At 42.7% G+C, this 17471-nt stretch overlaps 1 protein-coding gene across 42 annotated transcripts in view; it reads right to left on the bottom strand.

The window, feature by feature from the left end:
* The window catches only part of ERC1 (ELKS/RAB6-interacting/CAST family member 1), a 525728-nt gene that overhangs the window by 50618 nt on the left and 457639 nt on the right, over positions 1 to 17471 (bottom strand). For 36 of the 42 annotated variants that reach the window (XR_010598150.1, XM_065582406.1, XM_065582419.1 and 33 more), the window contains one exon: positions 2509 to 2610. Coding sequence is in view for 35 of the 42 variants with exons in the window: in XM_065582406.1 (XP_065438478.1) it covers positions 2509 to 2610 (102 nt within the window). In the remaining 7 variants the exon portion in view is untranslated. Of the gene's footprint in view, positions 1 to 584; positions 652 to 2508; positions 2611 to 17471 lie in introns of all 42 variants that reach the window. The other 6 variants (XR_010598153.1, XR_010598155.1, XR_010598149.1 and 3 more) reach the window with 1 other exon arrangement.

Raw genomic sequence — 17471 nt, 5'->3', positions numbered from 1 at the left:
CTAAGAGTCCCTATTCCGAGTCGTCATTATTAGTAGCCGCCTCCTCTGAGTTAATACATATTTGGGGCAACTTGGTGCTTTGGGTCATCTATCTGGCACTGTTCTCAGCAGCAGAGCTCAACATGCTCAAAATATGTAATCTCCAGGTAGAAATATTACCTGTGAGCTCATTCATTACTGACCAGGATTTAAAAAAGGTTTGGTTACAGAGCAAACTGCTTTGTGAAAAAACAAAAAGGGTCTGACTGGAAACATTTTCCACCATGAGGTTAATGGTAAATTGTAGAGGACACATTTCCTGCTCTCGTTCACGTGAATCATGGTGTTGCTTTGCATATAAACATATAAACTCAATTACATGCCCTGGAAAGTTCTCCCCATAATGTCATGAAACAATACAGTAACTTGATTCTCAACACACAGAAGAAATAAAAAAACACAACAAATAAGTAGGAAACATTCACATGCATAGACCACGTGAAAAAGGGAAAGGAAACACACCCGGATTTCATGAATCACACAGAAGCAAGATGCAAGAGTGACTGTGGGAAACTTTTCTACTGGTAAGGAAAGCTGATTCTCACCGTTCTGAACAAAATGGCTGAACTAAGAGCATCTGATTGGCTATGCCCAAATACCCTCCTCCTCATCCTATTGGTTGAGAGATGACAAGGGGAAAAAGCCCCAGAGCAGCATGGGAATGAAATAAAGAGTTGGTTAGTATTTAAAGCACAGACATAATTATAAAATACTACTAGTAAAAAAAAGTGGCCTCCAACTCCCTGTGTCCTCTGCTCTGCCGCTTTCCAATAACTGGAACCATTGGAAACAGCTTTCTTAATTCTCTTTTAAACTCTGCTCAATTACTCAGAATTTGTTTACATAAATTGAAAATGTAACCTGTCCCCCACTGCGAGATCATACATAAAACTCTTTTGGTTCTTAACCTGTTCATGCTACCAATGCCTTCATTTTCAGTCAGGTGCCATATACACATTTGGAAAATGCCCTTATTTCACTACAACATTTCAGTGTGTAAAATAGCAGATACTCTTCTACTCCCCAGGAAATTGAGATTTGGAGACCACTGTTTTGATCTTCAATATTGATAATCCTTCCCTCAAAGAAAATAGGTCTGACACCTGCAAAGAATGTCCTGGAGGCCTCAAGCCACTCATTCATGAGGTTCTTCATTTACAACCCCAGGAAGGTGGTTAAGTAGTAAGAAAATTTTATACTCATTCCTGTGTTTGCATCACTTTTATCCCCTCCAGAGCAATGAACACCATGTCTTCAACACTTTTTCACAATATTATTTTCAGAGGAAGTCTGGTGTAGATATGAAAGGAAGTTTTGAAATATGGGATTTTTGGAGGGGTATATATGTGTTTAGGCTCTTCCATTTTCTACTTTCATTCCCCTCAGAACTGCCATGTTACAATGACCCATTCTTCAGCAGACCAGGATGAGATCCAGCTCCCTTCAGAACCCATCAATGCTACTTACAGGTCAGCCAGAGGATTGAGAAAGGTAAGGTATTCCCATGTCTCAGTCTAGGGAGCAATTACAGTTTTTGAATGTTTTAATTACCCTGGAACACGTGAGGTTTCAATGTGAAATTTGTAATTAGGTTGGCAGTCTCTGTGTTACCCAAGGGATGGATATCAAATACATGGCTGATCTTAGTAAATGACACATGAGGCTCTACTATGCCTTAGAAATGGTAAATTGATCTTCTTTCAGTTCATGACCCACTGAGCTTCAGAGGGAACAACTTGTGCTCATCTGGCATACAAGTGAAGATTTCCTTCTGGGAAATGCAAGTAATTGCCCACACACAATCCAGGGACCAATAAGCTGATCCTGACCAAGATTTCCTGCTATTCACAGAGAGAAATAGTTCAGGACCCTTATTAGAGGTGATTATTCTCACAAGTTACAGCAAGAATGATGAAGCCACTCCAAGCACTCCAGAACAGGTGACTTGTATTACTGAAATCTGAACGTACTAGGAGACAGCTCCTGCCTTATGTTTCATGGGTTAGTCAAGACATTAACATTCCTTTGTCCCCTCTTCATCCCACTAAAGACAACTCAGTACTTGGGAGCATCTGTGCATCTTGCAAGGGTCTTCAAGATAGCCAGCAAAACAGCTGCAACCATTTCTATCTTCTAAGTTCACTCTGGAATGTTGTTTTTGTTCCCAGATACTTCATGCATGTTGGGAAAAGCTACATATGACTCAAAAATAATCAGGCCCAGTAGTTAAAAGTCATGGGGGGAGGGGATAGCTCAGCGGTTTGAGCACTGGCCTGCTAAACCCAGGGTTGAGAGTTCAATCCTTGAGGGAGCCACTTAGGGAAGCTGGGGCAAAATCAGTACTTGGTCCTGCTAGTGAAGGCAGGGGGCTGGACTTGATGACCTTTCAGGGTTCCTTCCAGTTCTATGAGATAGCTATCTCTCCACATATTATTATTATTTTAAAAGAGAAAAGGAGAGAAGTATTACCTGGTCTGGAGAGGGTTTGTGGTTGGTTTGGTTGGAATGGGATGAGGATTTGAGGTGGTCATCCTCATAGTTATCTGCCATCAACTTCATGCGATTCTGAGTCTATGAGGGAAAAAGAATGAGAAATTCAATTTACTCAGTTGAAAGTAAATGTAAGTGCTACAAGGCAGAGGGAAATAGCCAAGGAAATGCAGCTTATAACACTGTGCACTACTCTGTGCATGAAAATCATTGATATTCAAAGTACACAATACTTGTACAAAATTCACAACATACAATAGATTAAGTGTAGCTACAAAGCAAAAGTAAAAATTAGCTAGCACATACAGCCCACTTCACTTCACTGTGCAGCTAAATTAGCTTTGTAATTAACTTTCTCATCCTCTGAGTTGCACTTAATAACGATTGCACTGTGCATGTGTGTACAGGGAAATTAAGTTCTTGATTAAACTGCTTAAGGAAAAAGGCATCAATGTGGACAGCTCAATGAAAACATCTGTTAAATGCAAAGTGTTGGCCAAAAAGAAAACAAACTATGAAGCCATATTAATAAGGGGATACAAATCAATACTGAAGATATTATAAATGGCATAATATAAACCTACGCGCCAGAAAAAGTGCACTCTCCATTTGAATACTCAAATACAGTTTTCAAAAAGGACATCGCAGAAATGGAAAAAGTCCAAAGAAAGGTAAGAAAAATTGAGAGAGAGAGAGAGAGAGAGTTTGTTATGTGGGAGTTTATAAAGATGAGAAATAATTACTTTGGAGGGAAGATGAATTAGAGGTAACATAATAGAGATATATCAAATAGCAATTGCATGAAGTCAGTTGGAAACTCCTAGTTACTATTTCATAATACAAGAACAAGGTATGTCCAATGAAATTAAAAGGAAACAAATTTTAAAACCGATCAAAGTAATTACTTTTTATATTTTTACACAAAACATAAATCACATATACAACAAGGAGTCTGGTGGCACCTTAAAGACTAACAGATTTATTTGGGCATAAGCTTTCGTGGGTAAAAACCTCACTTCTTCGGATGCATAGAGTGAAAGTTACAGATGCAGGCATTATATACTGACACATGGAGAGCAGGGAGTTACTTCGCAAGTGGAGAACCAGTGTTGACAGGGCCAATTCAATCAGGGTGGATGTAGTCCACTCCCAATAATGGATGAGGAGGTGTCAATTCCAGGAGAGGAAAAGCTGCTTCTGTAATGAGCCAGCCACTCCCAGTCCCTATTCAAGCCCAGATTAATGGTGTTATATTTGCAAATGAATTTTAGTTCTGCTATTTCTCTTTGAAGTCTGTTTCTGAATGTTACCATTCATCACATACAGCCCCCAGCTAAAACCTCTCCAGCGCATTATCCACGATCTACAACCTATCCTGGAAAATGATCCTTCACTCTCACAGACCTTGGGAGGCAGGCCAGTCCTCGCTTACAGACAATCCCCCAACCTGAAGCAAATACTCACCAGCAACTACACACCACACCACAGAAACACCAACCCAGGAACCAATCCCTGTAGCAAACCTCGTTGCCTACTCTGTCCCCATATCTACTCTGGCGACACCATCAGAGGACCCAACCACATCAGCCACATCATCAAGGGCTCATTCACCTGCACATCCACTAATATTATATATGCCATCATGTGCCAGCAATGCCCCTCTGCCATGTACACTGGCCAAACCGGACAGTCCCTCCGCAAAAGAATAAATGGACACAAATCGGACATCAGGAATGGTAACATACATAAGCCAGTAAGTGAACACTTCAATCTCCCTGGTCATTCTATTACAGATTTAAAAGTCATTATCATTGAACAAAAAAACTTCAGAATGTCTTTATACATTACATAGCTAAAGATTTACTAAATAATAATATACATTAAATAAATGTTCAAAGCTGTTTGGAGAAATATCTGTTAGTGATTCACTCTCTCCATAACTGAATAGTTTCTCAGTAGATGCTGCCACTTTAATGATCCTTCTTAGGATAGAGAATTCAGATTTCATTTGACTGCATGTTGAATAGCAGGGGCTTTCAAAGTTGTTGTAGGCAAGTTCTAAATTTTAGATTTTGGGTTAATTTAACAGTGATTACCACTAAATTGCACTTGAAAAACCAACAACTTAACCTTACAGAATTGTACTGCCCCTTTTCTCCATTAAGGCAAACAAGATCTGAATTACCAGTCCTACTCTTCATCAGTCAATATTAATACTATTAATACTATTTGCACTTTCATAGCACTTTACAAATAACTAATTAGTTAGTTGTCAAGATGGCATTATAGGAACTGAGTTATACGTAACATGAATTTCAATACAGCAGCACTCATTGGCTGCACAAAATGAAAGCAATGACTTTGAGAAGCATTGCATGGTTGACAAGTTTCAATGCATGCTAACACTTGTAAAAACTGTCTTAGAGCCATCATAGGAACAGAAGGCTACACAGAGATAAACATTGGAAAAATAATGCCTCTCATTCACAAAACTTGTGAAGTGGGACTGAAGACATTATATACATTACTGATTTGTTTTCAAGTGGCTTTCACAATGATCCAATAGGAAATATACTACTAGAACTTAGCAATTATACAGCACTTACTATGTTTAGAGAATTTTACAGACTGTAAGGCTAGGGTTTTTAAAGGAACCTAAAAGAGTTAGGCACTCAGATCCTCATTCCATTTCAATTTGATTTAGGGGCTTAACTCCCTTAGGCTTCTTTGAAAATCCCAACCCAAATTAACTCTTGCAACACCCCTGTGATGAAAGTAACATACAAAACAGTTCACCCAGTCAGTCATTTTCTGTATTTCTATTTTTATTTTTTTAAGTTTTCAAAAAGGATTTCTCTCCCTGACAGCCTAACTTCACTTTCTGCTACTTCTGCTGTTAAGCTTTAACCTTGTTCTGATATCCAAGGCTTAGCATGAAGATGTTACAAATTCAGCATTATGATTTCACTGGAAGTTCTAGATGACAGCCATTAAAGAGATGGAATACACAGATCTTCGAAATTTAGCAAAAAATATCAAGATAGAAATAACAAATGTCTATTTACTGGTAGGATACCATTTGAAATGATTTTTTTTTCAAGTATGAATATTCTTTGTTAAAGAAGTCAGTGAAAGCAAAGTCATTTGGTTAATAATGAATGATAAAATCCATTCCCAACTCCGTGCATAGGGCTGAAAAATAAGGAGTATTTTTATAAGCCTCTGCTTATATTGGGCATGGAAACAAAAAACTTCTATGGACTTCTGAAAGCTAATTGGGGACTTCTAATTAGGAGTCTGCTGAGCGCCTGGAATAACTGTACTGAGTTCCTCTCCTACAGCTACAGAATATGCAGGATGGAAATTTCTAGAACATAGCCTTACATAGCTGGAAGTGTTTATGAGGAAAAAAGCTTACTATACTATGGGGAAACATGTAACTTTCCCCACTCCCATCTCCAGCATCCTGCAGTCTTAACTGCTGTGTCATTGGGCTACTACACAGTCACTTCCTTTCTCACCTTATGGGGTTGTGGCGTACCTCTGCTCAGACCCCATGGCAAGCATTCTTATGTCACTGTAAAAAAATCTGTGAACACAGTGGTCTAACCACTATATCCTGTGGGAAGGGAATGAGTGAAGCAGACACATCTGTGGCATTGGGAATGCCTCAGGTGGGAAACTGCACGGTTAGCTTTCAGAACTTGCACACATAAGAGCTGCGCCTTAGACCGAAATTTTTGCTTTATGTTTCTTTGGGAGAGTAACTGCTGTGTGCATGTGCCACTCAAAGCTAAGGCTGAAAATGGATATAAAACAGCACTTCTGTGTTAGAAACTGATTATGCTAGGTTTCTCAGTTGGCCCAGATGTTTTACCTGATATACCACAGGCTTCCTCAGGTAAGAGATTCCTTCCCTGTGCACCACCAATCACTTAAGAAAAAAGAGAAAACCAACAGAGGACATTCTTATATAATAATTAATATCAAATAAGATCCTCTCCATCAAAAAAACGAAGTCTCAATTATGGTATCCTTTTTCACATGACAGGGGTGTCAAAGCCTTCATCAGGACTCCACGGACTCTGAGCTGTTAATCTCTGAAGTATGACCTCTGAAAGGGCATTGGGTTTGTCTCTTGGTTTAAAATATTATTTCCTCCATTGCTATGATGAGCTATACCAGCAGCACAAACTCATCTTGTCCTCTGTTTGTAAAAGCCTCCATGAATCTGCTACTTTGTCACTACTTCCCTCCCTACTCCCTTCACTTATTCAACACTGGCCTCCGCGCTGCCCCGTCACACAATCTCACCACTTCTGCTACAAGAACCATGTCTTCTGCATCTCAACATCTGGAACAACCATCCATTATCCATCTTCCTCACAGATTCTCCCCCTCAGTTCAAATCTCATCTGAAAATCTCTTTTCTTCCTTGCCTGTATCTCTTAATTTCTGTGTGTCTGTTCTTTTGTTTTAGGCTTGGTCTACACTACCCCCCTAATTCGAACTAAGGTACGCAACTTCAGCTACATGAATAACGTAGCTGAAGTTCGAAGTACCTTAGTTCGAATTAGTTCGAACTTACCTTGGTCCACACTCGGCAGGCAGGCTCCCCCGTCGACTCCGCGGTACTCCTCTCACCGAGCTGGAGTACCGCAGTCGACGGCGAGCACTTCCGGGTTCGACTTATCGCGTCCAGACTAGACGCGATAAGTCGAACCCAGAAGTTCGATTTCCAGCCGTCAAACTAGTGGGTAAGTGTAGCCAAGGCCTTAGTTAACCCAGTGGTTCTAAAATCTTTTCATACTGTACTTTACTTTTTTAGACGGGATATTCTCTGTAGGAATGCCTCTTTTTTGAACACCCTACTTAGGTCCCAAATCTCTCCCACTGAAATTACACCAGTTGGTTACATATAATGGGAAAGTATTAAAGAGAAAATATGATGGATGTAGCTGTTTGGTGACACCTCTTTTAAATGTGTTACTTATTTCTTCTCTCCTGATGTAGGATTTCACATTTATTAGTATGGGATTTCTCCCTGCTTTAAACTCTCCAGGTCATTGTATAGTTTGCTTCTGCTCACCTTTTGTGTTCACTAACACTCGAAATTCTGGTGTCTATCTACAGATTTTATCACAGTTAAATTAACCCTTAACAAAGACTGATATGGAGCAGATGCACAGAGTGTAGAGAGATGTATTATGGAACTTAGTGGTGAAATACTTTAGAAACTCTACAGGAGTCCTACACAGGGCAGCAAATAGCCGGAACTACCACTACCTGAAGACTGACAGATGTTAGATCACTGAACTCCACGGGTCAATTTAAAAACCACTGATTTAACTCAACTCTATACTACATTTTAGGGCACAGTTTGTATAAAATGTTACATTAAATACATTTATACTGTATCATGACCACACATAGTTCTCTTTAACATTTGTGAAGGATGGCCAATGCCTGGAGGACACCTTTACCTGGCAAGATTTTGAACTCAAATTTCAACTTCAGGGACAGATCACGCTTTCTCTCCAGAGAGGACCTTCAGAGACTAGGGAGAGCAAGAGAAGAACTAAGGCTCTAAAAGTTACACACTGTCTGCATTCAGCCAGTCTGGTTCATATTCATATTGCACTAAGTTATTTTTATCAGATATACAGAGAGGTTCCCAAAAGACTTCCATCAGGATGGGATATTCATAAAATCTATTCTTCCATTACAGAGCATACTAGCAAAAATGACTATTCTCTGACTATGACATCAATGACTATTCTCTCAGTTTTGGTAAAACATCTGATTAGTGGAGTTCCTGGCTCTTCTAACTAGCCTAAACAAGCTTTGTTAATCCTTTAATGTAAAGTTTACAAAATACCTAGATTACATCATTGTTAATATAATGACTATACTTGTGACAAATGGATATGTGGTGGAGACAGTATGCCTGTCTCTCAGTGAGTTAAAGGAGTCATCTTCTACAGGCTGCTCTCCCACTTCGTTTCTTTTAGTCAGAGTTGAGGGTTTCACTGAATGCACAGACATGCAGAAACAATGTGTAAATAAATCCTCCTCCTCACCACTGCAAGGATAATGCACAGACTTAATCATAATCATAGAATATCAGGGTTGGAAGGGACCTCGGGAGGTCATCTAGTCCAACCCTCTGCTCAAAGCAGGACCAATTCCCAACTAAATCATCCCAGCCAGGGCTTTGTCAAGCCTGACCTTAAAAACCTCTAAGGAAGGAGATCCCACCACCTCCCTAGGTAACCCATTCCAATGCTTCACCACCCTCCTGTGAAAAAGTTTTTCCTAATATCCAACCTAAACCTCCCTCACTGCAACTTGAGACCATTACTCCTTGTTTTATCATCAGGTACCACTGAGAACAGTCTAGATCCATCCTCTTTGGAACCCCCTTTCAGGTAGTTGAAAGCAGCTATCAAATCCCCCCTCTTTCTTCTCTTCTGCAGACTAAACAATCCCAGTTCCCTCAGCCTCTCCTCATAAGTCATGTGCTCCAGCCCCCTAATCATTTTTGTTGCCCTCCGTTGGACTCTTTCCAATTTTTCCACATCCTTCTTGTAGTGTGGGGCCCAAAACTGGACACAGTTGATGAGGCCAGATGAGGCCTCACCAATGTTGAATAGAGGGGAATGATCACATCCCTCGATCTGCTGGCAATGCCCCTACTTATACAGCCCAAAATGCCGTTAGCCTTCTTGGCAACAAGGGCACACTGTTGACTCATATCCAGCTTCTCGTCCACTGTAACCCCTAGGTCCTTTTCTGCAGAACTGCTTCCTAGCCATTCGGTCCCTAGTCTGTAACAGTGAATGGGATTCTTCCGTCCTAAGTGCAGGACTCTGCACTTGTCCTTGTTGAACCTCATCAGGTTTCTTTTGGCCCAATCCTCAAATTTGTCTAGGTCCCTCTGTATCCTATCCCTACCCTCCAGCGTTTCTACCACTCCTCCCAGTTTAGTGTCATCTGCAAACTTGTTGAGAGTGCAGTCCACGGCATCCTTCAGATCATTAATGAAGATATTTAACAAAACCGGCCCCAGGACCGACCCTTGGGGCACTCCACTTGAAACCAGCTGCCAACTAGACATGGAGCCGTTGATCACTACCCGTTGAGCCCGACGATCTAGCCAGCTTTCTATCCACCTTATAGTTCATTCATCCAGAATTCTTGCTGGCAAGAATACTGTGGGAGACTGTATCAAAAGCTTTGCTAAAGTCAAGGAATAACACATCCACTGCTTTCCCCTCATCCACAGAGCCAGTTATCTCCTCATAGAAGGCAATCAGGTTAGTCAGGCATGACTTGCCCTTGGTGAATCCATGCTGACTGTTCCTGATCACTTTCCTCTCCTCAAAGTGCTTCAGAATTGATTCCTTGAGGACCTGCTCCATGATTTTTCCAGGGACTGAGGTGAGGCTGACTGGCTTGTAGTTCCCCGGATCCTCCTCCTTCTCTTTTTTAAAGATGGGCACTACATTAGCCTTTTCCCAGTCATCCAGGACCTCCCCCGATCGCCATGAGTTTTCAAAGATAACGGCCAATGGCTCTGCAATCACATCCGCCAACTCCTTGAGCACCCTCAGATGCAGCGCATCTGGCCCCATGGACTTGTGCTCGTCCAGTTTTTCTAAATAGTCCCGAACTACTTCTTTCTCCACCGAGGGCTGGTCACCTTCTCCCCATACTGTGCTGCCCAGTGCAGCAGTCTGGGAGCTGACCTTGTTCGTGAAGACAGAGGCAAAAAAATCATTGAGTACATTAGCTTTTTCCACATCCTCTGTCACTAGGTTGCCTCCCTCATTCAGTATGAGGCCCACACTTTCCTTGACTTTCTTCTTGTTGCTAACATACCTGAAGAAACCCTTCTTGTTACTCTTAACATCTCTTGCTAGCTGCAACTCCAAGTGTGATTTGGCCTTCCTGATTTCACTCCTGCATGCTTGAGCAATATTTTTATACTCCTCCCTGGTCATTTGTCCAATCTTCCACTTCTTGTAAGCTTCTTTTTTGCGTTTAAGATCAGCAAGGATTTCACTGTTAAGCCAAGCTGGTCGCCTGCCATATTTACTGTTCTTTCTACACATTGGGATGTTTTTTTCCTGCAACCTCAATAAGGATTCTTTAAAATACAGCCAGCTCTCCTGGACTCCTTTCCCCCTCATGTTATTCTCCCAGGGGATCCTGCCCATCAGTTCCCTGAGGGAGTCAAAGTCTGCTTTTCTGAAGTCCAGGGTCCATCTTCTGCTGCTCTCCTTTCTTCCTTGTGTCAGGATCCTGAACTTGACCATCTCATGGTCACTGCCTCCCAGGTTCCCATCCACTTTTGCTTCCCCTACTAATTCTTCCCGGTTTGTGAGCAGCAGGTCAAGAAGAGCTCTGTCCCTAGTTGGTTCCTCCAGCACTTGCACCAGGAAATTGTCCCCTACACAAGTTGTGGAATTCAGCATCTCTGAAAATCGGGACACTTTCATTGTTAAGGCCCCCAGGGTGTCCTTGCAGGTATTCAACATGTAGATAGCAATGCCCTGTACAAATGCTCCCAGGATCTCCCTAATGGTATCCACCGGGGCAGACACAAGCAGAAGACAATCGCTGTGTGAATCGCCTTTCTACCCATAATTTCTTTGCAGGGATAATATAGTGTGATGCCTCGTGTAACGTCCCCTCATGATTTTACTGCAGAGATCAAGGGACTGAGTGAATTGATTTACATGCTTCACCCTCACACTTAAAATATTTAAGGTCCTGCAGAGCGTTCTCCAAACCTGATGGAGAGGTTACATTCTGACATGTCATCTTTATTTGTGAGGCTTAAAAAAAGAGACATCTTTAGTTGGGTCTAGATGCCTTTTGGGGATGTTCAGTATAACCAGTAGGGACCTCACTGCTAATTAAGAACAAATTGATGTGATCAACAGGAGTCCAGGGAAAAGCCTTCTACGTTATCACTAAACTGGATTACCAGAACTGTCTTGCTTCATGGAGTCTCTCGTTTTTGTTATTTCAGCAAACAGCATATGCACAATTCATCTGCCAGCATTTTCCAAGATATGCAGGACTGAGCATAGATTATATCTGAGGTAAAGACTTTCCAATCACCTGCTGATAATGTTATAGATTTGTTATATAACTGAATGATAGACTTTGTCAGCTCAGTTATCATATAGTTTTAATTCTTCCATATTGCTGCTCATTTGCCCACATTTTTTTCCTGGAAAACTTGGCTGCCACACATTCGAAAACTTCAACTTTAAACAAATGGAGGTATACCATTTAGTAACCCTGCAGCTCAGACGTTCACTTATCTCCAGGCCAATATATAACATGTATATATAATATGTGTTGATCTTTTAAAAACTGAATTGAAATCTTCTCTATCCAGGGATGCCTCTTGGAGCAATATTGGTGCCGTAGGAAAGGCACATGTTACTAACAAGATCCCCTGCTGAAAAGTCTACTGTGAGTTACTGGTTTGGATTCTGCAAAGCTAGTACCAGAGATAAAAAAGTCATCCCAAACCAGATCATGAGTTTGGGATTCCCCATAATGGAGTATCCATAATTCAGGCCTGCAGAACTCGTAAAGTGGCGAGGGCCATATTACTCCAAAGAAAACAGCTGAGGGCCGAACCCTCCCGGCCCCACCGAACCCCCCCCAGCGTCACCGACCCCCCCCCCCAGCACCACCCAGCCACCCCCGAAACACAACACCCCCTCCCAGCGTCGCCCGCCTCACAGAAACAACCCCCCCGCGCTGCCAAAACACCCCCCAGTGCCGCCCAGCCCCCCCAAAACAACCCCCCCCCCAGCGCTGCCTGCCCCATGGAAAAAAACCCTCCTTCCCCAGCGTCACCCTGCTGAAACAGCAGTATTGAACCTTGGTAATATGTTATAGCTGGCCCCTAAGGTAGTATAATCAAGGTAAAAGAAAAATGTCTTTTTGCTAGAAGTAAAATAAGATCTTCCCCCCACTTTGTAATCAATTGCCCTTGGAGAGGGGATGGGAGCCAGACCAGATCAGTAGAACAGGTCAGCCACCGACTTGCCGCTCACCTCCTCACCCCCCACCGCCCCGGCTCACCACTCAGCCCCCCTCCCCCCCCGCCGACTCACCTGCCCCCCCGCCACTGCCAGCCCGCTTGTCTCCTCAGTCCCCCACCCCTCCAGCTTGCCTACTGACCCCCCGCGGGCCGCAAAGTGAGCCCACCTACTCACCCCCCGCGGGCTGCACAGTGAGCCCACGCGGGCCGCATGTTGTGCAGGCCTGCCATAATTTAACAAGTTAGTATATGTTCTCTCACACTTTGTTTACAGTTCTCTGATTTACTAAATAGCAATAACGAGACTTAACTCCCTTCTCCTCCAGCCATTTCTTTTACAAGAGCTCAAATCATCCCAATCCCAGCTTTCAAGTAATAAAGGTTGTGTGTTTTAGTTACATCTGTTCTAAAATAAACTGCAGTCCTGTTCATTGCTAACAGCTCTAGGATTTTTGCCGCCCCAAGCAGAAACAATTTTGGCCGCCCCCGTTTTTTTCTTACCCCACCCCCCGTCCCGCCTCAGCTCCGCCCCTTCCCCAAATCTCCAGCCCTGCCTCCTCCCCGCAGGCTCTCAATCCTAGGAGGGAGGGGGAGAAGCGGCGCGCGCGCGGCAGCCACTCAGAGTCTCCCCTTCCCTCCCAGGCTCTCAAACCTGGGAGGGAGGGGGAGCAGCGGCACGCGAATCAGCTGTTTTGCGTGCCGCGGCCGCTCGGGATCTCCCCCTCCCTCCCAGGTTTGAGAGCCTGGGAGGGAGGGGGAGCAACGGCGCGCGAATCAGCTGTTTCGTGTGCCGCGGCCGCTCGGGATCGCCTCCTCCCTCCCAGGTTTGAGAGCCTGGGAGGGAGTGGGAGCAGCGGCGCACGAATCAGCTGTTTCGCGCGCCGCGGAGGGGGCAGCTAGGGCGGCCAGGGCACATTTTTAGGGGTGGCATTCTGGCGCTGGCCATGCTGCCCCTAAAAATGTGCCGCCCCAAGCACCAGCTTGTTTTGCTGGTGCCTAGAGCCGGCTCTGATTGCTAATGATCCTGAGGGGTGAAAGGTATGTTGTATCTTTGGCATCCCAGCACCACATCTAAAGATTCCAGGCAGAAAGGTGTTTTCCTTTATTTCTGAGACCTGTGAAGAAGGGTTGGAGTCTGAGAATGTTTACCACAGTGCTGGTTTACACAAATAGTGTGGCCTGTGATTCAAAGCCTTAAGACAAGATCAAAAGGACATATATAGCATCCCATGACTACAGCTTAAATAAGTCTAGGATCACTGATACCACACAAAGCCATGAAATACATCTATTGAAACTTATTTGAAAATGGTAACAATAAGTAGAATGAGTTGCTAATTTAATCCTTAGGATAAGAGTGAGACAGTTGGTTGCACCTATTCTTCTTAAAACTAGCATATAAAAGCCTTAATAATCTAGGCTTGAAATACATGAGTGAATGTCTCTCACTCTGTGCCCCTGCCTTGCAGTAATAGTTGGCCAGGGCAAGTCTGATCGCAATCCCAGGGCACAGATAGGACTGAGGTTACTCTACTGTGGAATTATCTACCAGAAAAGGTAATACCAGTGTCCCTTGCTGTAGGGTGCCCTAAAAGGAGGCAAAACACATTTAAGTTGGCTCAGCCTTGATTATTTTCAGCTAAATCTCACCACGACTTTTTTTTCTCTCCCATCTGTTGTTCCCTCTCCACTATTTTTTGCACCAGTGGGGAATTGATTCCCTTTGCTGGTAGGATGGCTTACATTGACGGTTTTGGGGGTTTGATTCTAAATCAGGTTCCTGTTTTTTCTGTGGTTGGATGTTTGGTCTGTTTGGGTTTTTTTACTGATTTTAATGTTTTGAATGTTGGGCTTTTATTGTATGAAGCCTAGAAGCATTTGGAAAGGCTTCCTATAAAATGGGTTAACTACAGATCAATTTCACTGTAAACTCACGTTCAGAAATTTGTATCACATTAGTTCATGGCTTAAGAGCTATGCCAATTAATCTGCCTGCCTGAATCTTCCTTATGCTACTGATTGGCAAGATTAGGATTTGATTTTAAATTCTGAGGATCTTCCATAGTATCTGAGTAATACTTTCCTGCTTTTGCAAGTTCAGTATTAGGAGTAATATTTAATAGAAGAAAGGTGTGTGGTATATGATTGTCTTTAGTAAGTTCACTTTCTCTTATGAATCTCTTCACTACACATTTTGTATTGGATCAAAATCTGGTTCAAACTGTTATACTTTAAATTGTTTCAAGTTGTGAGAGTTTGGAAACAGTCTCTAAATTCATCCTTGTATTAGATATAGCAATGCCATAGACGCTGCATTTTCTGACATTCTGTTCCAAAGTTCCTCCAAGGAAACTGCCATTCAGTAGTGTGCTGGGAGGCCAGAATGCCACATATCTTCAGCTGAACAGCCTCTCATATACGTCTTGTATGTCCACTGGATGTTTAATATTTACAATTTACTCAACTTCTGTTTTCTGTTTTGACACATGCCAATGTGGGATCTCATTTGAGAGCAAAAAAATACCACTCTGTGTATCCAAAAGCATATTGGTTTCGATGTCAAGGAGTTCCTGTTCTTTATCCCAGGGTGCAATTAGTTTATTTTCAGGCTGTAACAAAACTTAGTACATTTTAGAACATACAGCTCCCCCTATGTCAGCTATGGCTCCTGCCAGCCATTTTGCAGCACTGGGAAGGGAGATGGCAGCTGCCCTGTCAGAGACCTTAAACCCAAACTGTAACAGGCTCCTGGCTGTATTTCTCCCTTGGTCGGAATTCAAGTTTCTCTCTCCGAGATGCTAATTAGTAGCTGCTCCAAGCTAAAATTTTCAATTTTTGTTTCTAAACAAGAGGATAATTTATTGGTAGAGCAAAAGAAATGAAAATAAAAGATAGGACTGAAAATGAACCTTTCTACAAAACTTTATTAGGTTGTTGCTATACTTATGTTACAAAGCAGGGTTTAAGGTTTCTGGACAAATATCTTTGAGGTGAAGCCAAAGTCGTTAATATGTACCAGTAATAAGCATAAAATCCTTACAAGAATGTTAAATTAGTTAAAAAGATGCCATTGAAAAGCCAGGGGTTTCAGACACAAGGTTACACTTCCAAAAGCCTCCATCATCTGAAAGCAAAGGTAACCAACTACTTTAATTCTGTCCCCACAGTGGACAACTGGATTAAGGCTTAGGCACTCCGCTTTCATTAAAAAACAAACAAAAAAAGATTTTAGCCTATGTGATTGCAAAGAAAAGTTTGTAATTATGCCTGGAGTGTACCGATGCAGGGACATCCCCCCGAGTCCTCAGACAGCCTAAACCACTGGTTCTCAAACTTTTGTACTGGTGACCCCTTTCACATAACAAGCCTCAGAGTGCAACCCCCTTTATAAATTAAAAACACATTTTTATATATTTAACACTATTATAAATGCTGGAGGCAAAACGGGCTTTAGGTGGAGACTGACAGCTCGCAACCCCCCATGTAATAACCTCACGACGCCCTGAGGGGTCCCGACCCCCAGTTTGAGAACCCTGGGCCTAAACAATAGCTCTGAGAGGAGTGAACGTCCCTATGCATCTCAATGGGATGTTAATTCCAAAACTCACTGTTCTGGGGGGCCCAGGCCAACACTTCCCATGAAAAGACTGTGTGGCAAAGGAGGGCAGTGCCACAAGCCCAGTCCACTCAAGATGATGGACTCTGGCTGTGGATAAGTACTGGGGGTGCTTCCCTGCTGAAACTGCTGCCTCTTCAGGAATGAAAAGGGACCCTTGCTCCCATTCCTGCTGCCCCAAGACAAGGAGGGCCTCTGCTTCTATTGCTGGGGAATCCCAGGCCAGCCCTGCCTCTCTGGGAAAGAATAGGGAGCCTCCTTGCCATATCTATTCCAGGAGGTGTTATGGGGCGGGGGGGGGGGGATATCACCGTAATGAAGGGGCAAGGCTGTGTGGATGGAGCTAGAGATGCACCACATAATGGTGCATCTAAGGCACTGGACTGCCTTAATCCAGACCTGATATAGAATCATAGACTATCAGGGTTGGAAAGGATCTCAGGAGATCATCTAGTCCAAACCCCCTACTCAAAGCAGGACCAATCCCCAGACAGATTTTTGCCCCAGATCCCTATAATGCCCCCCTCAAGGACTGAACTCACAACCCTGAGTTTAGCAGGCCAATGCTCAAACCACTGAGCTATTCCTCCCCCCTACAATCCTCCCATCTTCATTTCTTTGAAGCTGGAGTATAAAAAAAGTGCATGGTAGAACATTGGTTTCATACATATATGATTCCTTTACTAAGTGTGATGTTTTTGTTCTTTTTCTGTATTTTTCAAGATCTAGGCCCAAGAGGTTTGAATATGGATACATATTAGCACTGTGTCTAGTGACATCTAGGATAATTGGCTGGCAAATCAAATCATATAACCTAATGCTATGAAGTATTGATCACCTCCTGTGAAGTACAGCGCATCCTCAGCATGTTGTAAGATGGGAGACCTTTATGAAGAGTATGGAATTATTGTCTCCTCTATGCTAATTTGCCCAAACAGGAATTTGCAAATTTTTTCCCCTGTGGATTGTGAAAAAGGCCAGAACTGGCACAACCACTCTAGAATTAAGGATGAAATATTCTTGTTTTTGTGGTTGCTGACAAGATGAATTTTTTTTTTTTTAGGAATTGATAAAATAGTCTGCCTTTCTCATTTTCATGGGGCGAGATACAGAGTTAAGATAATCTGGGTATCTTCACTGAATTTCGAAACTCAAACATTTGAAAGTATAACCGTAACTCTGAATTTCCTGTTTTAAGAGGGGGGAAAAAAAGAGAACTATAATCCAGATGAGTGTACACAACGACAAGCTGGACTC

The sequence above is a fragment of the Chrysemys picta genome, chromosome 1 (assembly GCF_011386835.1).
Source record: "Chrysemys picta bellii isolate R12L10 chromosome 1, ASM1138683v2, whole genome shotgun sequence".
Classification (NCBI taxonomy): Eukaryota; Metazoa; Chordata; order Testudines; family Emydidae; genus Chrysemys; species Chrysemys picta.
Note: the sequence above shows the minus strand (reverse complement) of the source record. Positions and strands in the feature narration are given on the sequence as shown.